This window comes from Thunnus albacares, chromosome 18 (genome assembly GCF_914725855.1).
Source record: "Thunnus albacares chromosome 18, fThuAlb1.1, whole genome shotgun sequence".
NCBI lineage: Eukaryota > Metazoa > Chordata > Actinopteri > Scombriformes > Scombridae > Thunnus > Thunnus albacares.
The window spans coordinates 15,757,768-15,782,027 of record NC_058123.1 but is presented as its reverse complement, the minus strand read 5'-3'; the positions used below and the strand labels follow the sequence as shown (position 1 = coordinate 15,782,027).

General features: G+C 41.4%; 2 protein-coding genes across 12 annotated transcripts in view; both read left to right on the top strand.

Annotated features, from left to right (window-relative positions):
* Positions 1–4,214: 4,214 nt before the first annotated feature.
* cplane1 (ciliogenesis and planar polarity effector 1) lies at positions 4,215–22,052 on the top strand. 9 transcript variants are annotated; one of them, XM_044334163.1, is made up of 50 exons: positions 4,215–4,307; positions 4,691–4,839; positions 4,947–5,082; positions 5,165–5,284; positions 5,494–5,726; positions 5,883–5,986; positions 6,066–6,222; positions 6,330–6,433; positions 6,749–6,931; positions 7,148–7,397; positions 7,504–7,704; positions 7,882–8,654; positions 8,767–8,957; positions 9,187–9,267; positions 9,352–9,516; positions 9,731–9,898; positions 9,979–10,210; positions 10,329–10,465; positions 10,555–10,772; positions 10,862–11,026; positions 11,311–11,458; positions 11,544–11,653; positions 11,740–11,889; positions 11,995–12,106; positions 12,470–12,785; positions 12,877–14,001; positions 14,380–14,531; positions 14,627–14,712; positions 14,812–14,861; positions 15,102–15,372; positions 15,455–15,829; positions 15,921–16,610; positions 16,704–16,885; positions 16,967–17,054; positions 17,155–17,233; positions 17,388–17,522; positions 17,794–17,862; positions 17,978–18,060; positions 18,201–18,438; positions 18,557–18,816; positions 18,934–19,027; positions 19,174–19,356; positions 19,619–19,661; positions 19,764–19,895; positions 19,969–20,164; positions 20,254–20,309; positions 20,394–20,561; positions 20,729–20,871; positions 21,003–21,286; positions 21,454–22,052. In XM_044334163.1, the coding sequence occupies exons 2-50, from the start codon at positions 4,759–4,761 to the stop codon at positions 21,607–21,609; spliced, it is 9,873 nt and encodes a 3,290-aa protein (XP_044190098.1). In that variant the 5' UTR covers positions 4,215–4,307; positions 4,691–4,758; the 3' UTR covers positions 21,610–22,052. The 9 variants fall into 9 exon arrangements, with proteins under 9 accessions (XP_044190098.1, XP_044190097.1, XP_044190103.1 ...); XM_044334162.1 differs by having other exon boundaries at positions 4,223–4,370; XM_044334168.1 differs by having other exon boundaries at positions 4,223–4,475; positions 9,734–9,898; positions 14,383–14,531.
* Positions 22,053–23,781: 1,729 nt separating this feature from the next.
* The window catches only part of LOC122968666 (WD repeat-containing protein 70), a 40,588-nt gene continuing 40,109 nt past the window's right edge, over positions 23,782–24,260 (top strand). For all 3 annotated transcript variants that reach the window (XM_044334053.1, XM_044334052.1, XM_044334051.1), the window contains exon 1: positions 23,782–23,877. In XM_044334053.1, coding sequence (XP_044189988.1) covers positions 23,853–23,877 — 25 coding nt within the window. In that variant the 5' untranslated portion in view covers positions 23,782–23,852. The remainder of the gene's footprint in view (positions 23,878–24,260) is intronic.

Below are 24,260 nucleotides of genomic sequence, written 5' to 3'. Positions count from 1 at the left end.
TGCTTGTTGGCTCATTGGTACAGCTTACTGGGACACTTAAATGGAATGCAGCCATCATTAATGTAATTAGTTACACCTGTGTTTTCTCTTTTCTCTGCAAATATGACAAGTCAAAATATCTACAGATGCAATGTGTGTGTGTGTGTGTGTTACTGTTCACTACATCACTACAAACATTATTTAATTTTAAATGAGTTAATCCAGTTAACACACTTAAAATATTCATGTTTAATTATTAAAAAATGGATTAGCAGTAACAGTGGGTGTTTCTGTGTTTAAATCAAGAATGTGTTTTTATGTTGTATACATTTGGCTTTCTGAGATGGTTACACTGAAATTAGAGCATTTATCAATATAATGGTCTACTGTCTTGTCATCCTTAAGGACATAAGGTGTGTGATAGCCTATATTAAGATAGAAACGACAGTCTATGCTTGACTACTCACCCAGTTTAAATCTAATAATAGCTCCCTGTGGTTGCCAGAATGAACATGTTGTAAGTCTAATGGCATCACAGCATGAGGTAACTGCGTTACAGGGTGGAGGTAAATGTACCTGAGCATTTATATGGGTGTCTGTGCGTTTGCATGTTTACATCCCGAGTGAGTCTGAAGACGTTGTCATACAAAATATGTCTTTTTCACTGAAGACATATTGACTGGTGACAATAGGAAAAGCACAGGTGTAAATAATAAAAATAGTGGTGGCTGAATTTGATTTAGCTGCTTTTGGTATTGGTCCCTGGAATTTAACAGAGCCAATCGTTAATGTCATTAGTAACACCTGTGCTTGTCAACCTTGTCAAGCGTTGAACGAGAAGATCAGTAGTACGCTTATATCTGTCCATTAAATCAACAAGAAAGACAATAAGTATGTGGGAATTGTTCAAAAAATTTTAAGCTACGGTCAGCAGCTGGTTAGCTTAGCTTAGCTTAGCTTAGCATAAAAACTGGATATGGGGGGGAAACAGCCTGACTCTGTACAAAGGTTTCTAAAAAAAACCCCCCTACTAACACCTCTAAAGCTCACTAAATAACACTTTATATCGTGTTTGTTCAATCCATACAGAAACCAAAATGTAAAAACTACAAGTTGTGGTTTTATGGAGGGTCACGCTTGGGACTATGCCTAAACCTATAGCCAGCAAATAAACATGGTATGTGTGGGACAATACCAGAGGACACTTCAGGAAGTCATTGCATCCGGCCAAGAAATCTTCCCACAGGATGCTTATTTTCTTTCTTGACGAGAGATAGATGAGACGATTGATAACACTCTCATACTCATCTAACTCTGCAAGTAAGCAAATAAGCATATTTCCTAAAAACTCTTCCCTTAAACTTATGGCTGCCTAAATTCACCCTCAAATTTTGCATCTGTGACCCCACATCCTTAATATCCAAATAAGCAGAAACAACCCAGCGCTCATTTTTCACCACCAAATTCTGAATTAGACTCTGTACAACCCTTTTTAATTTGTCAATATTTAACACACAATGCTGCGGTCCGCACCCAGCACACTAATAAATCTTCCCAACAATGAACCAACAACGTTCACTACAAATTCAACCCTTCAAAGACAAGTGTTTGTTGTTTGCTGCAGTCAAGTGCACACCAAGCATTGAGATTTGAGCAGCAGACATACTCTGACCCGCTGTTGCTGTAAGAAAGATTATTAAATTGTTTCTTGACAGCTCCCCGAGTGTCATTTTTCAGTATGAATGGGGCCTGCAGATGGCAAATTGGGTTACCATGCCAACTGATGTCTCTATATTGAACAGTGAAGGGGAATTGTTTTTCTAGTTAATGACATGTTGTTGTATGGTTATGCATTTTATTGAAGATAGAAGGAATTCACCCAAGCATATATGCAAACATGATACTGATCCTTGTACCCAAACACATGATAGCATCTCTAAAGTCCACATGTAGTAATTGTTCAGTTTGCAATCATCCGGAAATCCTAACCTAACAACCACCACCATGTGTGCAGACATGCCTTGTTGCAAAATTCAAATAAATAGTACTTACTGAGTAATTACAGAGTATAACTTACTTCAACTATCTTTCTTTCTCTTGAGCTGATGTAAAAATGGTGTTGTGTGATTTATAGACATCCTTCAGTCTTAAGCTGCTTGTGTTTTTAGGGTCAGTGATTAACCAGTCGATACAGGATTTGTGAGGAAATACTGTTTTCCTCCTTTCAGTTATGCGATTAGCTATATATTATTGTCTTTTCATCAACAGAAGACAATATCAGACTGATGTATGTCATAAAATGTTGCCTTTCTAACAAATGTATTTTACGTATTCAGATGACTTGTCCATTTGGTTATTTAGTATGTAATGTTTTTTTTTTTTTAATCAAACAGCCATTTTGTATTGCATGTACTTTCCATATATTCTTGAGTTATGCCATCCTGTATCTGGCTGTGTAATGACCTTTTACAATGAATGATGACTGATGTCAAGACTAAAGATAAATTCATATAAACAAACAAATGCAGAGTGACTCCATAACAATAGGCTAATACTTTGTGAAAAGAATGTGTATATATGTACATACACACATGCATACATTTGTTTGCATGCACAGCTTATATTGAGAATGCAAAAAGTCTGTATAGGGCTGTAAATGTTTGTTTCTTGAACTCCTCTCACCCTAATGACCATGCTGTTTTGGCCATGTCACCATGTCTTGATATGATGTCAAGCCCTCCCCCTTAAGACGACCCTCATCAGACCACAATGAACCTGGCAGTGACAGTAATAAAGAGCTCCATCTGTGCCTGGCAGGCAGAGGCAAATGAACCAATTAAGGTCTGGTGAAGTGTCCTCTTTGACCTATTGGCAATGGCTGCCGTCATCTCCATCATGATGAAAAGGAGAGAGTGCAAGGGTAATTAAATACCAGCAGGGGCCGGGGGGCAAACCTAATAACTCACTGTTACAAGCCAGTAAGAGACCTTAGCATGTTAATAGTGAAAGAGCTACTTACTGCACACAAACATTCAGATAGTTAACAGGCTTGTGTGTTTCTCAGAGAAACTTGACCTTGTCGAGAGACATCTGCAATAGCTTGGAGACAAAGCACAAAAAAGCCTCTTATGCCACAGTTTATCTGCCATGTGATCTGTTCTGCTCTAGTCAGAACTGGCTTTCATGTGAACTCAAAAACACTTTGCTGGGGATTCATCCTTAGCAGTGATCCCTGTTGTAGCATATTGCCATCTGCTGGAAAATGTGTGCTTGTGCAACAATCTCTTGCATGTACAGTGCATTATATGAGGTTCTGTTGTTCTGTTAAAGGACAAAAAAAAGCAAAAGCAACTTGTATATACAACTTTCATGAGTTAAAATGATCACATTAAAGGACCAGTATGTAGGATTTAGTGGCATCTAGCAGTGAGGTTGTAGACAGCAATCAATTGAATACCCCTTGACCCCTCCCAATTGTGTAGGAGAAGCTAAGGGACCACGAAACTCATGACAAACACGAAAGGTGCTCTCTAGAGCTAGTGTTTGGTTTGTCCGTTTTGGGCTACTATAGAAAATGGTGGTGCATCATGGTGGCCTCCGTGGAAGAGGACCCACTCCCTATATAGGTATGAAGGGCTCATTCCAAGGTAACAAAAACACAACAATTCTTAGTTTCAGGTGATTATACACAAATTAAAACATACTTATTATATTCCATTTCTGCCAGTCAATGCCCCTAAATATTACACACTGGTCCTTTAAGGATAAAAAAACCTACTTCCCACTAAGCGTTGGATTTTTTAACAGCTTTATTAAAACAAATATACAACAAGTTGACAGCAACTTGTGTATACAACTTGAGTCTACAATCACAAACAAGCCACGGGGAGTAAAGGCTGTAATAAAAAAAATAACACAAAGAATAAAAGTTAACCAATAGTTATACGTTATACGTTTTAACAGCTTTTTTTTTGTTTGTACATTCAGATGTTGAAGAAACATATGATATGCATAGTCAGCTCTGAGAAGTTTGGCTTTTTGCTTAAGAATTTGGATTTATGAATATAAAATTTGGTCAAAATAATAAACAAATTAACTGAATAGAACTGCGAGCAGAGATTCCTGTCATATTCAGTGAATCCAAACGATACATTTTATAGTAAAGTGAGGGTGGATATGATCAACAAACTACACAGTGGCGGCTGCGGCCACTTCCCAACATCTACGTTCCTACGGCAACGCGTTGACGCTTCCTCCAAGTGGATCATGGGAAACAATTCTGGCAACTGAAACGGAGGGAGTTTCGAAATATTTCATGTTTAACTACGGTATGACATGTTATACCATAGTTATGTGAACCATTGGGCAACCAACAGATGGGGACTTAACATGTGAGCATAACCAGTGTGGTGGAAATACTCTGGTTTGGCTTCTTTTTCGGGACCGCTGCTTCGCACAGTGAGGAAAATTAGCTAGGTGGCTAATGCTAGTTAACGGTATGGTTCACGTAGGTGATGTTTTTATTGTTCAAACGAGTCAATATTACCTAAAACGACGCTTTAATGTTGTCAATGGATGTCAGTTATTGCTAAAAACGTGTAACGGATGAGTCGCACTTTCAAGAATGATAATTCAAACTAGCTAACATAATTATAATATTTATTTGAGCAAATAAACTAATGTTGCCACATCGCTTTGCTTGTCCATATAGCGGATTAATCTTGATAAACCCTTCCTGAATGCATAACCGCGAGGAACAACGGATGCTGTCTTTTAAACATGGAGCTAGAGTTAGAGGTTGTGTTGTCATCCAGCATCAAAAGGAAGAAACCATGGCCGCGATTCTGCTGGCTCGGGCAGGTAAAGCTAATGAATAAAGAAGTGCTTCGCATTTAACAAGGTGACAGTAGCTTTCATATCCTTACCAGCAATATAATAATGACTGCAAACCTGTGTCATGCCTCTAGGAGAAAGAATCTGTGTTCCTGTTAGATGACAAACGGATCAGTGAGATCAACATGGTGTCTGGTCGCACCAAGAAGAGGACCCCTAAACTTCATCCCTTTCTCAACAGTGTGGTGACAATGGCTTCATCTCACAATGGTGAGTTTATTGTGCTAGCTCGAAGCAAAAACACTTGTCAGCTGTCAATTCTTATAATACACTACTTGTCTTTTTCTTCCAGGTATGTGGCTTTGTGGACTTTTGGTCTCAGGAGAGCTGTTTCTGTGGAACAGGGATAAAGACTTGTTGAAGACTGCTGCAGCAGTCCCAGAAGTAGTTCATATGATTACTGCTTTTCAAGGTATATACTCTATGTATACATTATTATAAGTGTTATTGCAGGTTCTTTTTAAACCACATGATCAGTAGTGGGAGTGTCACTAGATGAGCAATGATCATCCTGGTACTAAAAAAGAAACTGCAAATTTGAAAATTCCAGTTATTTGGGGAACAACTTATTAAAATATAAAATCTTGAATCTATGGATGTATTTGTGTGTATTTTCCACAGGGAATGCCACAAGGCTGTCACTCCAAGTTTCAGGCGATGGGACACGTGTGCTCCTGGTAGCCATAACAGGGCAAGTGTTCCTGTGGGAGTGTATGGACGTCAGAGATTTGACAGGGTTACGAGACGGCACAGTCAAAGGACACTGGGCACACATACAACCCCTTGAAGATACTGTTCTGCCATCTTCACAAGACAAAGAAGCATGCCAACACACCATCTTCGTTAAGACGGAGGTTTGTATACTGAATAAGAATACATGTTTAACAAATTGTGTCATGTTTTAAATGAGTTACACAATTTTAAAAACCTGCACTCCATTTCTGTTTCACTGTTGAGTTATTTTCTGTAGGTCTTATATCTTATTTATATCTTATTCCAATCCCTTACAGGCAGTGGGTGATGCCTGCTTATCAGCATTTGTTTTCACATGTGGGAAGAAGTTAATCCTCACCTGCCTGAAAATCCAGTGGGAAGAGGGCAATGTGAGAGTGGGGTGAGTGAGCAGGTTCAGTCAACAGTCAGGTCTCTCACTTGGTGTTACGGTATTTACGAGTATACATTTCACTGTGTAGCTCTGTGGGATACAGCATACGATGGGCCACCAAGACATACCCCATGTCGCGTCTTACCCCAGCATGCCAACCAGTGAAATCCAGAGGTGCACTGGTGCCTGCCTTCTCTCCTGATGGCCGACTGTTAGCCATTGCCCTGAACCAGAGACAACCTAAGGTAAACTTCTGGCCTCTCTTTCTCTTTTTGTTATATCTTCACCAGTTTTTTTCCACATCCATCCATCCATTCATGGAAATGTGACATGAGATTTGTTTTGAATGCAGGCTACACAGGTCCTCTTTGTGAGCACACAGAATTTTGTCTCCGTTTCAAGTGGTCTTGGAGGATGTGGAAGTAAAAACTTGGAGATCCCCTCTAAATACATAAGGTACAGTATGGATAAATAACAACAAGAACAGGTGTTGTGGTTGGGTTGGTGTTGTGCAGCAGTCAGCGATTGACTGCTGCACAACAGGCTTAACCTGAATTCAGCACATAATTTCCAGACAGTCTAAAAAAAAATATACCAGAGAGCAATGAAAGGAAACAACAATGTCTGTACAACTGTATCAAGACTGCCACTATTACCTCCACAAAAGGGTGTGTTACATCACCCCATGTCTGTCTGTTGTTTGAACTACTTTGAAATCTTTGTTGGAGAGGATGTTTTTTTATTTCTAAAGATATTTATGTTCTCTTTTAGGTCATACTGGGTGGGTAGTGTGAACTGGTCACCCGGTGGCCTTTTCCTGGCCTGTGTTCTGAAGAGAGGCTCTCTTCTTATGTTGGCTCGCCTCGGAGGGCTTCTCACTCTGACAAGCTCCGGTTGCAATGTTGACTTTGGACCTGCACACTTCCTACCCTTGCACCCTCTGGTCACTTACAGGTATACAGTAAATTCAGGCACTTTTCACTCATTGTTCTTATTAGCCCTTGTTACAAATTATTGATTTGTTTGGGGTGATGTTCTTATTTCTTATTTTTTGTCTCTCATCTTAACATGAATGAAGTATAAAGCCAGTGAGAAACACATGATGTTGTTTAACTAAAACATCTTTCTTTCTTGCTTTTTGTGATAAAAGTTTTTCGTTTCTTCCTGCAGGCCACCAATGTCTGCAGGGAAAGGGGAGGCCTCTCTGTCCAGCTCTAGCATGTCTGTGCGGGATGTCCTGAGGCAGCGATATTCTGTGACCTGGCATCCACGGCTGTTGTATCTCATTGTGTCTGACGGCTACATGGCCACAGTTTTGAGGGTGCTAGATAGACCTTCTCCTGCCCTGCTGCTGAAAACGCTATTAAGAGACACCAGCAAGGATCTTGAGAAGGCCAGTCGGATCTTGGATAAATCACAGGTGCTAAATCAGGAACTTGAAGCGGTGGGAGAAGGGATTTTATTCAACTTCAGATTTAGGTTCATATTATTGTTTGAATCATTTTGTTCAAATGTCTTATTTTCAGATTCATGTGAGGGCATGGTTGGAGTCAGTATCTTGCCTGAATCTGGACAGCAGCCTTGAGGAGTTCAAACCTGTTGTTACACGTTTACCCAACAACACAGACTCTGTCATTTCAGCAGCCACAGATAGGTCCACTTTGCCCCTTTTTCTGCAGGACCAGGGGGCATTGGGTGGCACCAAGGAACTTCTTGAAAAAGTACAGGTCTGTCAAATAGTATTATAATATATAATATAACTTTAGATTCAATGTGAAAATTTTCAGACTACTGTCCTGCATTTGATTACACTGAATAATATTGTGTCATGGCTGCTGTATCAATTGCTTTATTCACTTATGTTAGCAGTCTTTAACCTGGTGTTTATGTGTTTGGTTTCCTAGTCTTTCTTTGAGGATGATTCTGATGTAGACGGACCTCCTGTTGGTTCTCATGTAGAGGATGGCGGACGTCTGGAGTTTGCCTCAATGTTTGACACACTCCACGCCCTGGACATCAACACCGGACTTGTCCCAAGCCCAGATCATGAAAAGGACTTTGCTGAAACAGAAAGGAAGACCCCTCTTCTCCATCGTGAACTTGGGAAGATCCAGAGCAGGCTGTTAACAGCCTGGGCTTTTAGCATGTCTCTAGGAAACACTGTGGAAAACAAGTCTTGTCTGCTGAAGCACACCCTCTACTGTGTAGTGCGATTTGCTGCTTTACTTCATTTGATCCCTGGCTCCACGGTCAATGCAGGGAAAAGAAATACCTCCGTTTCTACTTGTCTCCTGCACCTTCTCAAAGCACTTCTTTCTTTTCTACCCTGGGATAGCGCTCACTCGGATGGGCCATGCTGCTTAGGGCTGGTGGTAGAGCTCAGTAAACGGCTGGTACACCTGCTGCTGGGCCCTCAGCCTGAGTTCTACCAGACTGGTCACTGTCAGCTGTCATCTCACAGTCTGTCCACAGCACTGCTTATCTTGCAGCTGGTCTCTGATTCTCTTGACCACACTTACAGCCTCCAGCAAAGAACTGTCTGGTCCTCAGCAGAGAATCAGCCACTGCACCACTGGCCTTCAGATGTGCACTGTGTACCTCTGCTACAGAATGAGAAGGAAGAGATATCCAGCTTTGTATATCAGGCTCAGCCTGTCCCCCAGCGACCGTCCAGCAGGTAGAGACAGTCTTGCTGACTTTTAACATATCAGTATTTATGAGGAAATGGTCATCTATTATTTGTTGTAGATGCCATTCAGATAAGAGTTGTGATTTTCTCTTTTGGCCAGAATGTTTGGTGTGTGGCAGTGGGTCTATGAGATCACCCAGCAATATATGGAAGAATTGAAAGGCTTTGAAGGCTGTGATGGCTGGGAGGAGGAACAGCAGCAGTTGTCTTGCATCATGTCCCAAATCCAAACAGCTTTGCAGGCCACAGGAGAAAGGCTAGAGGAGGGACCTGCACTGCTGAGTTATCCAGGTCTGAAATAAAATATTACTTTATTAGTATTTGCCTAATTTGTGTAAAATATGTAATTGTCTTACACACCATAATTGGGTAATTTAAATCCAAACCAACCAAGTACAACTGTGGTTCAGATCAAAGAAAAAACAATGCAAGTGTGATTGCACCCTAAATCAACTTCTGAATTTTTCTGAACATATATTTTTGTTTTTAAACTAAATATTGAATTCTTCTCCCCCTCCAGGTGAACATCTTTTCCTTTGTGGCTCGTACCCAAAAAGTGCTGACGCATGGCGATCACAAATTTGGGAAGAGAGTAAAAAAAGTAAGATTGTGGTGTAATTTTTCCCATTAATAGACAAAGCATTATAACATACAGTCTGAAATAGTAATCATGTCTCCCTTTTAGGTTGTGACCGTAGTGTCTTCCAGGAGACGCGGCTTTGTCTGGCACTCCTATACAGTCTGTTGTTCCAGTACCATCTGAGAGAAGCCCAGGAGTTGGGAGACCATATGGCCCGCCTAATACTGCACAGGGCTGGACACCAGGAGGACAGCACGACCTGCATGACAGGTTAGCCATGGTCAATAATTACTCAGTCTTTTAGATGGTTTTTATATGTGTGTCAGTTTATGGAATCAAGTTGTAAGTAGCTTCATATTTACTATCTTGATCCATGATGGCTCAACCTGTATTTCTGATTAAATATGATTATTCAAAACGACAAGTGTACCTCCCTGTGAAAGTAAGACACGTTAGTTATTAGCTCTGCCTTTGTGCCCTGCAGCAGACTCTTATCCTTGCCCATGGCTGCCAATGGACCTTCACAGTGACACAGCCTGTGCAGTGGTTCAGACCCTGGGGAGATTCATGGCTGCTTATTTCACCAATCAACGGCTCTACATCCTTCCCCCACACAATGTGGGCGTCCTTCCTCCACTGCATCTACCTCATGGTGTGTTTCCAAAATGATTTATTAGTTTAAAAGATGTTTTCTTCATTTATATTACTATTTGGTAATATATTCTTTCTCAGCCCCCAGTGTTGGGCGTTTGGTGCCGCTGTGCCAGGAGGAGGTGGCTAGAGCAATTCGACGACAGCAGCTGTCAGAAGTGTGGACGGTAGACTACGCCCAGGACCTGCTCCTGCTAGGGGGTCTGCTTCCTGAGGCTGTGTGGTTGGCTTACCATCTTGGGGACTGGAAGACAGCGGCCTCTCTGAGCCTAGCCTATACTAGTTACTGCTCTGATCACTTTGACTTCACTCGGTCAGTGTGTAAGCAGACAGTATAATCAAGGAATGAATGAGTTTATTGTGAATGTTTCTGAATTTTACAGTTTGTTTTCACAAGCATGTCAGTGAGTGTTGCAAATCTTTTATAACAGGTTCAGGAGAAGAGAGCTCCACCTGCCAACAGTTTTAGAACCAGAAAGCATTTTTCAGGCTGAGTTGGAGTGTCTTTTTGGCAGTAAGGCTGACTCACAAGAGGGCAAAGACGAGGATATTGAGAAGAGCTTTACAGGTTGGTGAGACCTGACCGCTATGATATGACAACAATGCACATTAACCCTTCAATTTTAATCTATGCTTTATCTCAACTCCTTTTACTAGACCCCTTGGAAGGAGAAGACTGGGACTTGTTACAGGTTTCCATACAGGAGATTCTGAAGGCGTCAGTCATGGCTGGAGTGAATGTTACGTCTTCACCCTTGTCCTCCTTGCTGGACACAGCCAAAGACCTGTGTTCTGGGCTGCCTGCATTGGTGCCCAATGGACTGTATCTGCCTTCCCCACCTCTTTATTGCCCTCAGCCTTCCCCCAACACACAGGTACATAACACAAAAGATAGACTCTTACATATGTTTACATATAAATTCTCTCTAACTACTTGTTAAGAAAATGTGCGTCTCATTCTTAGGACCCAATAGGGACATTAGGCCAGTTTGCAGAAATTGCATCACGTCACAAAGTGTCTGGGGTTCTCCAAAGATTACTATTACTCCTGAGATCCGCTCACTGTTGCCATCCAGCTGCCCAGTGGTACATCAGCCATCTGCGCCGTGCCAGACACCTACTACACAAGGTACTTTTCAGGGCTTAAAGGTTTTTAACTTGTTTAATAAGAAGTGTAAAGGTCCCAGAGTGTGGCTGACATACAGTACCTGTCATTTGGAGTTCTCCCTTTGTTTATAATTTCATCCATCACAAGAGTTTGTTCTAAAAGACACTTGACAACAATCACATTTTTCTGAAGAAAATGCCAAATCTTTTCCATTTGACTACAATTTGTAATAGGAAACAGGAAACACTTTGGTATGTAGTACTGTTCCAGAAATAAATAGTGCAATTATGTGATGTTGTTTTCAGATCAAGAAGAAGTACTCCTATCCATCAGCTGCTGAAGAGGAAAAGCCTTTCCCTGAGGGCCTGATGAAGTTTGTCACCCGCAGTGGATTCTTCAGACGGGGGCCTAATAAAGATGGTCACTTGGACCCTGATATCATTCAAACTATTAGTAAGATAACACTCATAGTGCATTGTGGATATCAATCAATTATCTAATTTCAGCTGGTTCTTATTAACTATATTTCTGCTACAAGTCTGTTTCAGGGAGCTGTGTGGTTTATGTTGGATGCTTCATGTCAGGGATCAGCTCTCTATTTCCTGCAGGAAGTATCAGGCCGCCAGACAGCATAGTAGAGATGAACAGGTATTACATTTGTGTTTGTGACATGTTTATGTATAAATATCCTCATGGATTCTTCGTAAGTATTTGTGTGAATTTGTGTCCCTTAGATCCCTGGTGATTCAGAAGTGAATTCTGCCTGTGTGGATGCTCTCCACTGGGCCCGTCGTTATCTGCCTTTCTTTCATTTTCTCAACGCTGAGGAAATCCTCCAGGACATACTGCTCAGCCTCGTGTCTGAACTACCCCCTGTGTCTCTGGTGAAAATACATTTTCTTGCCTTTTCTTACACAGACGTTTATCAGAGTAAAACAGAGTGACCTTGACTGAGTGCATTTCTCACTCTTGGCTGCTCTTCTTTTTAGGTGGCAGACACACTGGTACGCGCCTTCCCAAAGGAGGAAGAATCTGTCAGAGTCCCTCTGAGAGAAAAGTATAACTCACTGCTGCAGAGACTGAGGCAATGCAATGTCCTTGGTATGAACAACTCTATTCACTCACAAATTGCTTTGAAATATTATAACTTAAAGGAATGCAGGTCTTCGGGGAGACTTATGCACTTTATAACATATTGTTTAGATTCCCTGGTGCTTATACTGAATTATTGATACTTCATTTTTAAACTATTTGAATCTATAGATCAAAAAACCTTGAAGAAATTATAATTTCTCAAAGTCCTGATTACTGTATGCTTATTTGACCAATGATAACATTTTTAAACCTTCCTGGATCCCTTTAAGTGAATGCATAAATGATCCTTTACTCTACTTTATACATTACCATTTCAATATATGTAATATGTCTATAAATGTATTCCATCACATGCTGTCTGTTCTCCAGAAGGGGAAAAAGAGGAGCCAAATGAGTTGATGATCATTCTCCTTCAAGATAAACTCAGGCAGAGGAGGAAACATCTTGGGCGTTTGCAGAGGCACCTGGCTGCCCCTGAGCTCCATTTATGGGAGAAAGAGGAGGAAGAGGAGGACAGGGGAAGCAAACATGGGATGGCCATGTTAAGACAACTCTCCCTGGGTACAAGTCTGAGCACCAGCACTTTAACTGACTGCGGGTTCCCCCCGCTGTGCAGTGATGGAGACACAGCGGAGAATACATCTGAGGCTGTCTCTCCTGAACAGCTTAGCAGATCCATAAACAGGTATCCAGCATGCAATGAAAGCACTGCCATTACTTTGAAGTATCGCACATCTATAATGTGGCTTATTCTGTGATCTGTGTTGTTCTTTCAGGGGCAAAAAAGCTAAACGAGACAGAGAGAGTACAAAGAGGACTGTTAAGATTGAGAGGGTGATTCAGGAGGAGAATCACCCAGGCGATGCTAAAGAGAATGATGACCAACATAATGTGGATCTGCCCTCCCTACCAGTGGTTGGCACCTGGGAGTTTGAGCTGGAAGATGAAGAGTATCTCAATTTCCTGGAGCTCTTCCTCAGCTATGTGCTGGAGAAAGATAGTACTGATGGAGGGGACTCAGGCAGTGAACTTCCTTTGTTGAGAAGCTTCTCCTCCAAGCTGAGGGAGAGAGAGTTGCATTCTCTCACCTTTGATGTGCTCACAACTATACATCGCCGTCAAAGAGATGGGCACCATCCAGCAAGAAAACACTGGAGCAACGATCCTCCAGTGTTCAGAGCTGGCTGCTGCTACAAGCCTTTGAAACAAGGTACAACACAAAATTCTTCCATCTGCAGCGAAACCCCAATATCAAGAACTAGCCTTTCTGTCACCTCTCTACCTGGGCTCAGAACTGGGAGGCAAAATGGTTTGTTTGGCCTCCAACAGCAGAGCCGCGTGCCTTTAGACCAAAGAATGAAGGGAGCCTACTCTGGTTCTGACACTAGCCCTAATCAAAGTGCTTTTCCCACGGGTCAGCCATCAGATTGCTTGGTATTTGGCTCTTCAACTTGTGTGGAAAAGGTGATAGAACTGCAGCAGGGCCTCGATCCTAAATTAGAAGCTCAGTTCCCAGAGCTTAGTAGGCTGCTGGAGTGGATGGTACGCTGGGCTGATAGGAAGGTGTTGCTGGGACATCATGGCAAAAAGAAGAAAGCTAAGGGAGATGGGGTTGGAGGAAAAGCTGATGAAGGAGTAGTGATTCGCATCAAAGCCTCTGCACCTGCTGTCCTCACTTCCCTCAGCCTGCTGGAACATAGATACACTACTCTACTCGGGACCGATCGCTACAGTGCCCACATCCAAATTCCAGAAACACAGTGGACTGTAGCCCCTGTGCTGCAACCTGAGGTGGATAAGAAGCTGGAGAGAGAGAGCAGCGTTGATACAGGCTACCCTGGATCTGCCAACACTCCTGTCACTGGCCTCGATCACAATGTACAGCAAGAAGAACTGTCCATGTGAGTGCCTCATGTTTGTATTTACAATGTTTTATTATTTGGCTAGCTGGAAATTAGCACACATACATACAAAAAACCAGTTTGACATTAGCTGATAAGAAGTTCCAAATGTCCTGGAGACATTTCAGACAATATATGAAACTGGGATATGATCTGTCAGTGTATGTGTGGTTAATCACAATGTTTGTTTTGTGAGATTCTGTATGCTTACATTTTTCTCAAAAAACAAAAATTGAAATGAAAATGTGATGGTGAAAGAGAGTTTTATGTTTCTTTTTGTATTTAGTGATACAGCGATTCCTATGGTTTCATCTCACACACAATTTACTTAATATAGGAATAATCTACTGTATTGATATAGTATTTATGTCCATGCAGAAGTTCTCGCACAGATGAACCAGAGGAGCTGACATTTCACAGGACACCTCTTCCTAATGACCAGGATCAACTTACCTTTGACACTCAGATGAAACTATCAAGTTCACCACAACCATCTCTTGGTGATTTAGATGTTACACCTGAAAAAGAAAGTATGATGCTAGAACAAATTGGCTCATCAAAGTTGCTGCAAATGCAGACTTGTACAGCAGAGAATATTAATTAACATGATTGATATTTGTCATAGGCAAAAGTAGTGACGGTGAGGGCTTGGAGGTGTCGTCCTCTGTTTCTAATGGGAACATCTCTGGAAACATCTGCACACCTGAAACAGTGACTATTTCTTTTCAGTTTTCTAATTCTTCATATGCGTCATCAAGGTTGTTGTAATGCACAAATAACTTGTTGTTTTTTTGTTTTTGTCCTTTTCAGAGTTTAAAACTTGAAGATCTAGACCACTCAGAAAAAGACTCCACCTCTCTGTGAGTTTTGAATGAATTATTTATTATTAACTTGTGTGAATGGGTAAGGGGAGTCTTTACTGCAGTAATTTCATGTTGTGTAATGTTTACTATAGGTCACCGTAATTCTTCAACTCTTCACCACCATACTTTAGAATCAAAATAAAACATAATCCCTACTGAGTTATTTCTACATAAACATTTTGGTTGTGAAACTCCAGGCCAAAACCTAGTAAATCATTGAAAGTTCCTGTTTTATAGTTTAAGCCACAGTCCTGCCAGAAGCCTCAAAGCCCCTCCACACCCAGAGCCAGAAGCTCTTCCCATCATCCAGCCTGAGGCAGCAGTCCCTGCACAGCTTTCTGAATCAGCTGGAGTTCCGCTCCCCAACGCACTGGAAGATCCTCCGAGTCTTCAGCCACAAAGCTCCACAACCAGTGCACCAAATGTAGTTCCTACTGTCCCCAATCAGCCATCATCCGCTCTGCCAATGAGACAACGTCTGGGTGAAGACTTGTACAGATTGGTCCAGGTGAGAACAGACTGACCAGTTGGAGTTGATAGACTCTCAGAATTGACTCGTACTTCAAGTGTATTTGTCCTTGTTGTTTCAGCATATCAACTACATGAGCCTGATGGAGGTTTTGGGAGAATCATTTTCCAACCTGCAACTAGCCCAGCAGAACTCCACTTTGGCGCAGTCTAACATGAACTCCTCACACCTTAATGTACCATCATCTTATCCTACCAATTTCACACCGCAACCAAATGCCTTATTGGTTCAAACCACAATTTCAGGGACGCCTCAGACACAGGCATGTGTGCCAAGATCAGAATCCAGCAACCCACAGTTTAGTCAGGCCCCTGCATGCATGTTTGCAGACCAGCCTGCCATACAGAGCTCCGGGAAACCCTCTCCAACAGGCGATCAGTGTCACAGCACCAGGAATCTACCCTCCATTGCCAATGGTGCAGGTGTAAATTATCAGGTATTGCTCAAATGTTCTGCTACGTTGTGAGACACTGTCTTTCTATGCAAACAATAGTTAAATCACAGCTGATTACTCTCTTTTTTTTCAGGAAATGCAACCACTCTCTGTCCAGGCAGAGTCACCAGAAATTCAGTTTAGGCAAAGCAGGAGGTTAATCCCATCCTCCCAAGGGCTTCTGACCACTACTGACACCAGCCACGCAATTACCAGTGCCCCTGCGGTAGTGCATTCTAATGGTAGCATACAATCTGACCCTGCTTCCCAGGTCTTGGGCCTGAAGTTACTTCAGCTCCATCGTCCTCCGTTACCCCAGCAGGGTTCCCCACACTATCCCCCAGCCCAAGGGCTCCAGACGCTGCTCACTGCAAACCCTGCTACTGTAGAATCCCATCAGCCCCAGCTTAAACACAATAACAAAGCTGCCTCAAAGAAGACAGAAGAGGAAAAAAGAAGTGGGTCTTCAGTTACGAAAAGACAACTCAGTTTTAATAACAATCCTCCTCATGATCCCACTCTGAGGATCTCCCATCTGCAGAATCAGATATCAGAGAGATCCAGGGAGCAAGAGTTCTCACTACTCCCTCCTGCTTTACCAGCTCATGGATCTGCATTGACCCACGGCGTTCGCCTGCTGCACTTTCAACCTGTTCCACAGAGAAACATCACATTCCCCAAAATACCCATACCGTCTTCCTCCAGGCCCTGTACTGTCATTGCAGGTCCAATGGGAGAAGCACCTAGGATCAAGCTTTTGCATATAGACTCTCAACCAAAAATGGTAAGCAATTCTACCATTACTTAAAGATTTTTGAAATTAATAACATTAAATGTTGCATTGTAATTTATGCACAGATATCTGTCTCTACCACAGATGATGCCCCTGGCTGCTCCTTCAGCCCACATGACCCGTCTCATCTCCATGGAGGAGTTGACTAGTTCAGTGATAGGGAGGCAGAATGCTGAAGAGGCTCGACTACAGTTGCTCAGAGTCGACCGACCTATTGAAAGCACTAGAAGAGCTATAACCTCTCCCAGCTCCGACTCCAGCAAGAGGTAAACACATATCTTGTCATGCTACTGATTTTTTTTAATCTTTATTTTGCTCTTACTATATTTACTGTGTTTTATTTATAGGCAGAAGAGGAGAGAGGAAAGGTCTGGCAGGGCAAAAAAAACCGAGGTCACATTTAGGCCGAATGAGTCCATCATCCCTACAGAAGAGGTACAACCATTACAATTCCAGTAAGAATAATTTTGTACTGTTACCAATATAAAAAAAAATGTTTCACCACTGTCATGTGTTTGTTCCAATGTGTATTTAGCCAGCAGATGAGCCTGTGAATGATGAGCCTGCTGCTGCAGAAGAGATCACCCCCAGACAGGATTTTGCCATTCAACTTGGTTAGTGCCAAATACATACCTAATTACATCGCCTGTTGCAGTGATCACCAGAAAAAGCAATAATCCAGAAACATCTATAATGACAAAGTAATGACAGAAATCTGTACAGTGATTAGATTGCAATTGTCTTGATCTTTTGTTCTTTAACTCCCAGGATCCTTTGACTCATTGCTTACTGGTCAGAGATTATTGGACAAGGCGGTGTCCACTGCAGCTGAGCTCCATGCCTTTGCTTCCACATGTAAAAGACCCCCAGAGTGCCATGATGCTTTCACAAACACAGACCCAGGTGAGTACAGGTGGTGGTAAGATTTGATACAGTATAAGATTGTGATATTTTTGTTCAGTTGTAATTTTAGTACACTGTTGTAGCTTGTATTTATATCAGAATAAAATGCTTTCAAGTGTTAATGGGTAGGCTTTCTTGATTGATCAGAAAGTAATAACTTTTTTTTCTGTTCTGTCCACATTTAATGAAAATACAGGCATTGATTAAGTGGCTGCAGAAAATCTCAGAAAATCCTTTTTTCTAAATGTAAATTATGATTGTTTTCTTTCAGTTTGTCCTCCCACACTTGTGGATAAAGCTGTGTCTGCCAAGGCCTCTTTGACTGATAGTGGTCCTAAATGTAAGTTGATTTGAAATTCCTGGTACAAGGACAACACAGTGCTTTTAATTTGTTGTGGACGTAATGAAAAGTTACATTTTGTGTGTTTGTATATGTGTGTGTTTTCTCCATCCAGCACAAAGGTCAGAGAATCATCAGTTTCACAAAGAGCCCCCTGTTCAAGACACAGTGGAGACCTCACAGGCACCAGAGAACTTGGTAAGATCCCAGACAATTCGGACTCCATACAGTATGATGCAGTACAGCTTTTATATTAAATGGACATTCTAGCAAGGACTCACTTTAATAAGTGCATATTTTAATACACCTCCCTCTGTTTTTCCATCTTTGCATTTCAGGATCTGCGTGGCCGCCACTTCTTAAGTGTCTTGGATCTAGAAGACGAGATGCAGCACCAGGATTTGCCATCCTCTCTCATCCAAGGAACACAGGACGTTCCTTCCATCCCTTCTTCACCTACTTCTGCTCATCTTCATGTACTTGCGACTTCTGTTATCAGAAGTGCTACTCCTGCTACTGATGCACAACCCTCGCTCACAATTCCAGAGGATATCCTGAAACCCTCCACTCACCCAGGTCATCATATGTCTTTATATGAAAGGTTTTTTACAGTATGTATGTATATTGAATAAAATCAAACCTGTCGTCAACAGTATTTTTAAAATTTAGACTGAATATGTGTTGTATATTCTAGATACCCTTGAGGGGCCTCCTTCACACAGCTACATTGAGCCCAACTGGGATCCAGAGAGAGTTGCTCCACAGGATATTGTAGATCCATCTGACTCTGAGATCTGTCAAGCCATAAAGATACCGAGCGCTGGATTTAACAATGCCTCTTACACACCTCCTACAGTCTGGTTCTCATCTCGCCTGACAGAGCTAGATGCACAGTTGGCAGCGCTGCAGAACATTGCAGACCATCTGGAGATGGACTTTACCAACTCCAGGATGGTACATGTGCATTTTTTATATTTTCAATGTCACCCAAGTTTACAAGTTTGCCTGTAAGGCTGACACATCCGGTATATGTAGATAATTCCTTGCTTGTCCTGCATTGTCTCTGTGTAGTTGGTGAACACTATTGAAAAGCTCACCCCAGCCTTGGCTCCTGATGTGAAGCCTGCAGTGAAAAAAACTGTCAGACTGGCTGTCCCACAGGAAGGTAAGACCCAAAACAATTCATCTATAAAGAATGCAAATACTGCATTGCATTTTAAATCACATTGCAAGTCCAAGTTGTATCTTAAAATGAGTAATATTGTTTAAAAAACCTCTATGAGACTGTTGTATATCCTCTGTGTCTCACAGCATGGACACCACGACTTGTCACTGCAACTGAACCAAATGCCTGTGAGGAGGCAGAAAATCTGGAAGAACAATATGTAGTTCATAGTGACTCCTGTACCCCTGAAAGAAAGCCTTCTTTTCATTATTCCACTTCTTCTTCTCAAAGTCACAGCGCTGGTCCTTCTTACCTTCACACTCCTCCAAGTAAAGATGCACTTTATTCAAACATTTCCTTAAAATTATTGCAAGATTTAAAAAGACTGGCTCACATGGTGGCAAAGAACTGCATTTATAGTTAATGGGTAGATATTAAAACAGTTTACTAAATCTGAAAGCAGTGTAGGTATTACACACGTTCTTGTATTGCATGGTAATACTCCTGAATGCCAACTGTAGTTAAAAGACATGAAGCAAAACATTTAACAGTAAAACAAGGACTGTTACAATGTTGTTCTTTCTCTCACAGGAATGAAACATCATCCGACTGAAGAGGCTGGAATATCTCATGTGTAAGTTTAAGTAGATTTTAAGTCTTTTAAGCCTTTAATGATTTACAGTATTTGTTTTGGATGTGCTTAGTGCTGTTACAGTACTCCTCCACTTCTCTCTAGATGGGCTGATGAGAATCTGGGTCAGACCGGGTTATCTGATACAGCAGAAATGTTAGACGAGTTGGTGAAGGAAGGATATATATCCCTGACTGACCTGGATTTATCCACCTCACAGAAAGAACACCATAGCAGGTATGGTACCTACTAAAATGAGTGCTATTCTAGTGACTACCTAAATAACTCTGATTATCACTGAGCTGAAAAGTAATGTGACCCACAGCAAACCAGAGCAGCAACAAAGTAGCTGGATGTCTCAGAAATGTGTCCTTCCGGAGGATGAGAGGAGAGAGCTGAGGATCTGGATGAGAAGGAAACAGAGGGAAAGACTGGCTGTTTATCACAAACACAGAGATAGCCTGAGGGAGATGGAGCGCAAGCCTTTTTCTACCTCTGGGACAAAGGTGAGATAGCTTAAGTTTTTACTAGAGTTGACGTTACATAATATTATATCCACATTGTAAATAATCTGCTATGTTCTTACTCGCTACAGAAATCTACAAACAAAAATCGAGCATCCACTTGGAGAACCCGAGAGGAAAAAGAAAAGTATGTGCCTATTTACATTGTTTGTGCACAGGAGACATGCATGTACATGTGTGTAATTGATAATAATTGCATTTGGATTGTCAGGGCCATGCTTTTGGAGCAATATAACCAGAGGACTCGTGAGGCCAGTTCTTTGGCTAGTGACTTTCCCACCAGTCCTCCGACCTTGCTCGGTTCTTCACAGCCTGAAGGCGCTCCAATGGCCTTCACCACACGGTCCACCTCTGCTCCACCTCCTGGTAGCCTTCACAGGTACCTTCTGCAACAATAGTCTGACCAGGATCTCAGGAACTAATCATTACATTTAATTAACTGAGTCACAATATCAAGATTATTCCACAATGACCAGAATCTGCACAGTCTTGTATGTTCAATTGAAATTAGCTGGATTTCATAATCGAGTGATATCTTCTTCTTAGGACTTACAGTGTATCTGCCAATGATAAAAGAAGTCTGAAGTTCCAGTCAGGACAAGATCAGTCCCACCTTCGTCCATGGACCGCTGAGGTGCAGGGACGGCCTTCAGAGGACCATCGCAGGAGACTGGGACTACATAGACCAGGTACCATAATGATATTCAGCTAAACTGATGATGTGTGAGTATGTTGATAATATGTGTGTATGTGTTTCCACTGTATTCTCATGAAGATTAATAATATTAAACTGACAAAACTTGTGTATGTTGTGTGTCAGTGACCTTTCTGCCAAAGGACCGCCTGTCTCAGGTTACTAGACGTGGCATGCTCAGTGATACAAAGAGCCACAGTAAACCGCACACAGCCAGCCAGGGTGAGGAATGGCAGAGAAAGATGGGTTTGAACAAAAGTCCTTCAAGAGGGACTTTTGTCCTTCGGGAGGGGATTCAGAGGGAGCAGACAAGGATGGAAGAGAAAGAGGAGAGGGATGCAGAGAATCTGTGGGAGCCCTCTTCGGAAATAATTAGGCTGCTCGGACCAGAAGAGTCAAAGTCTAACAGAGTAAGAATGGCATTCTCAAATGATTATCTTGTGCATGAATCAAGAATTTGGTTAATCAATCTGATGATAAAAATAATAACAGCGATGTTACTTCCGTGTATAACAATGTATATACTTTTTTGTTGATAGATGATATCTACATTCATACATTGTTGTACACCTCTCAGGTTTTGGACGGGCTGTTAGATGAGCAGGATGATGGTGCCACAGCTGGTGTGTCGGGGATGGAGTGGCTGGACAACCTCTCTGAGAGTGCCGGCAGCAGCCTCAGCAAAATAGACTGGGCCGCTATCGAGAGGATGGTAGCTGCAGAGGACGCTTGAGCTTGAGTGTCTCAAGAAAAGGAAAAAACTGTGCAATGTTGACACTTAAGTAGATGGTATATCACTTAAAAAGACTTTACAAGATTTTATGTGCCTATTGAATATACTGTATTCGGAAGCATCACAGCAAGTCTGATAATAGAGATTATAATTTATATAATAAATTAGATTAACGATGATATTAAATGTGTCAAGACAGAATCAATTTGTTTATTGGTAAAGTAGACCTACAGTAAAATACATGTGATGTAATCAATTTCATTTTCGTACATAGTGTAATTAATAATAGAATGTTTATTGCACCGACATCTGCAGTGATGTCCTCTTTTTTGAAAATATAGGTTTGTTGCCATCTGTGTATGTGATATTTTCTACATTTATACTTTATTTTTGTACAGATTTTACTGTCACTAAAATAAAACGAAATTTAAATACATTTAAAAGCAGTTCAAACCCTCATTTTCATTGTTTAAGGAAGCTATCGGTGTTGTCATTATTGTCAGAGATAGCTTCACTGTGGATCACACAATCACACTTTACAAAGCAAGGAACAAATGTTATAATAATGAACCATTCCTGTAACATTTAATGTAAACAGGCATCAAATCACTGAGCTCCCATTGTCAACTTGTACACTGGATTTTGCAATGGATCACCAAACATCTCCCACATTACACAGATCACATGATATTTGTGTCATTAGCATAAGGTGTCAAATCCACACAGGTGCGGTATTCTTTTTGCAGTTATGTCCCTTTAAACTGGGTCGTTTTTTATCACATCATATCTCCAAGACAGGCACAACTGTTGGCCTGTTGGGGATAGGGGAGTGTTAACCGAGCTTTCCTTTGGCGCAATCAGCCTTAACAGGAATGCATCAAAAACAATACAGGAGTCGTGTCCATATGAAAACACTAAGGGTGCATCCCAACCAAATTTGTTTTAAGGGACACGAGACGTCTCTCCTCTGAAGCGTCATGTGAAGCGACGTCCGTTTCTGATGACGGCGACAGCTGATCACAGCTGGATCAGCTGTCAGTCGGCTCTAACAGCTGTAGAAACTTCTGATGGAGTTTGTGTCTGTACACATGTGCACTGTGCTGACACTAATAAAGGTTCATAGCCAGAGCAGCTGTTTCCTCTCTGCAGCCTGTTACCTGTTTAACAAACACCTAAATAAAAACCTGCATTCTGCATTTACACTGTGTCCTGCTACTCGCAGAATGCGTTTATACTATTTATTGATTATTTGCATCTGTATTTTTGATAATCCTGATAGTAAATTCATCATTCAATAACCCAGAATATGATTAGGTGTCTTCTGAACACTGGAAAATATGTATTTGGCTAAATGTTTCAGGGCAAATGGAAATGATTTAACTTATATCAAACCCGACGCTCAGGAATTTTCAGCCTCACATGTGACTGAATGGAAATAACGATAAATTATGTAAAATATAAATGTGTTTAACTGTTATTATGGATAAAATTAAAGTCAGGAAGAGTCTGTCTGTCAGCAAGAAACACTTTAATGGAGGAAATAACATTATGAAAAAAAATCTTTCTTATAAATAAAGTTGTTTATCTTTCTTTTGTTGTTGTTGAAACAGATTTTGAACTATGATGAATCAGAAAATAAATAAAACATAAAATTTGGGAGTGATACACTTAAATTTAATCTGTAATCTGTCTCCACTTCGGTATGAAACTGCAGTGATGTATCAGATCAGTCTGATCAGCTGCAGCGTCCAATCAATAACTGATATCCAATAAGGGGGTGTGTCGGCTGGTAAAAGACTTCCGTGAAGTCTGCTCTCATGTTTCCTCGCTCCTCAGAGATCCCTCCTCACTCCTCCAAGCAAAATAAGAGACTTGGGACGCCTGTCAAAATGGCGCATCAGGAACAACTTCCGGTTCAGGCGAGGAGCGAGGAGCGAGGAGACATAAATTAAGAGACTTGCGATGTACCCTAAAAGCACCCTGCGTCAATTGTGAACCATGACTTCTCAAGTCGTGACTTCTCCTAGGATGGTGAAGTCATGACCCACCCTACTCTGCCTCTGATTGGCTAGTCATCGTTGCCTTCAAGTGAGATTGGTTAGGGTTCGGATAAGAATATCAGGGTAAGCCAATCAGAAACAGAGTAGGGCGGGCCATGTGACTTCGCCATCCTAGGAAAAAATGTCGCCAACTGCCGCAACGAGAACTTCCGGAGGTTAAAGGTAATTTTCGTATTTGAAAACATGGACCCCAACAGAGTGGAGGAAGGTAAGTTAGCAACGTTTGCTCTTACACGCGTTTTTAATTTTCATATAGTTGTTTTGTACGAATTATATGTATGTGCAGGTACAATAGGCTGTATTTCCAATTTTTTTGTTATTCATCAGCCAGCTACACTTAACGTTAGCCAGTACGTGAAAAGAAAGTTGCTGTTTTTATGCTAGCTTATATTTTTAGCTTTATATATGTTAGCTACAATAGGTGTTTTTCTACTTTTCACCATAGACTTTTAATAGCATTTTTACTTTAGCAAGTTGCACCCCTAATTGTCCTTAAAACGTCAGGAAATTGGTGCTCTTAACAGTGTTTAATATATTCTTCTCAGTCAAGCAGAAACGACATACTATTGTTAGCTAGACAGTTGGCTATAA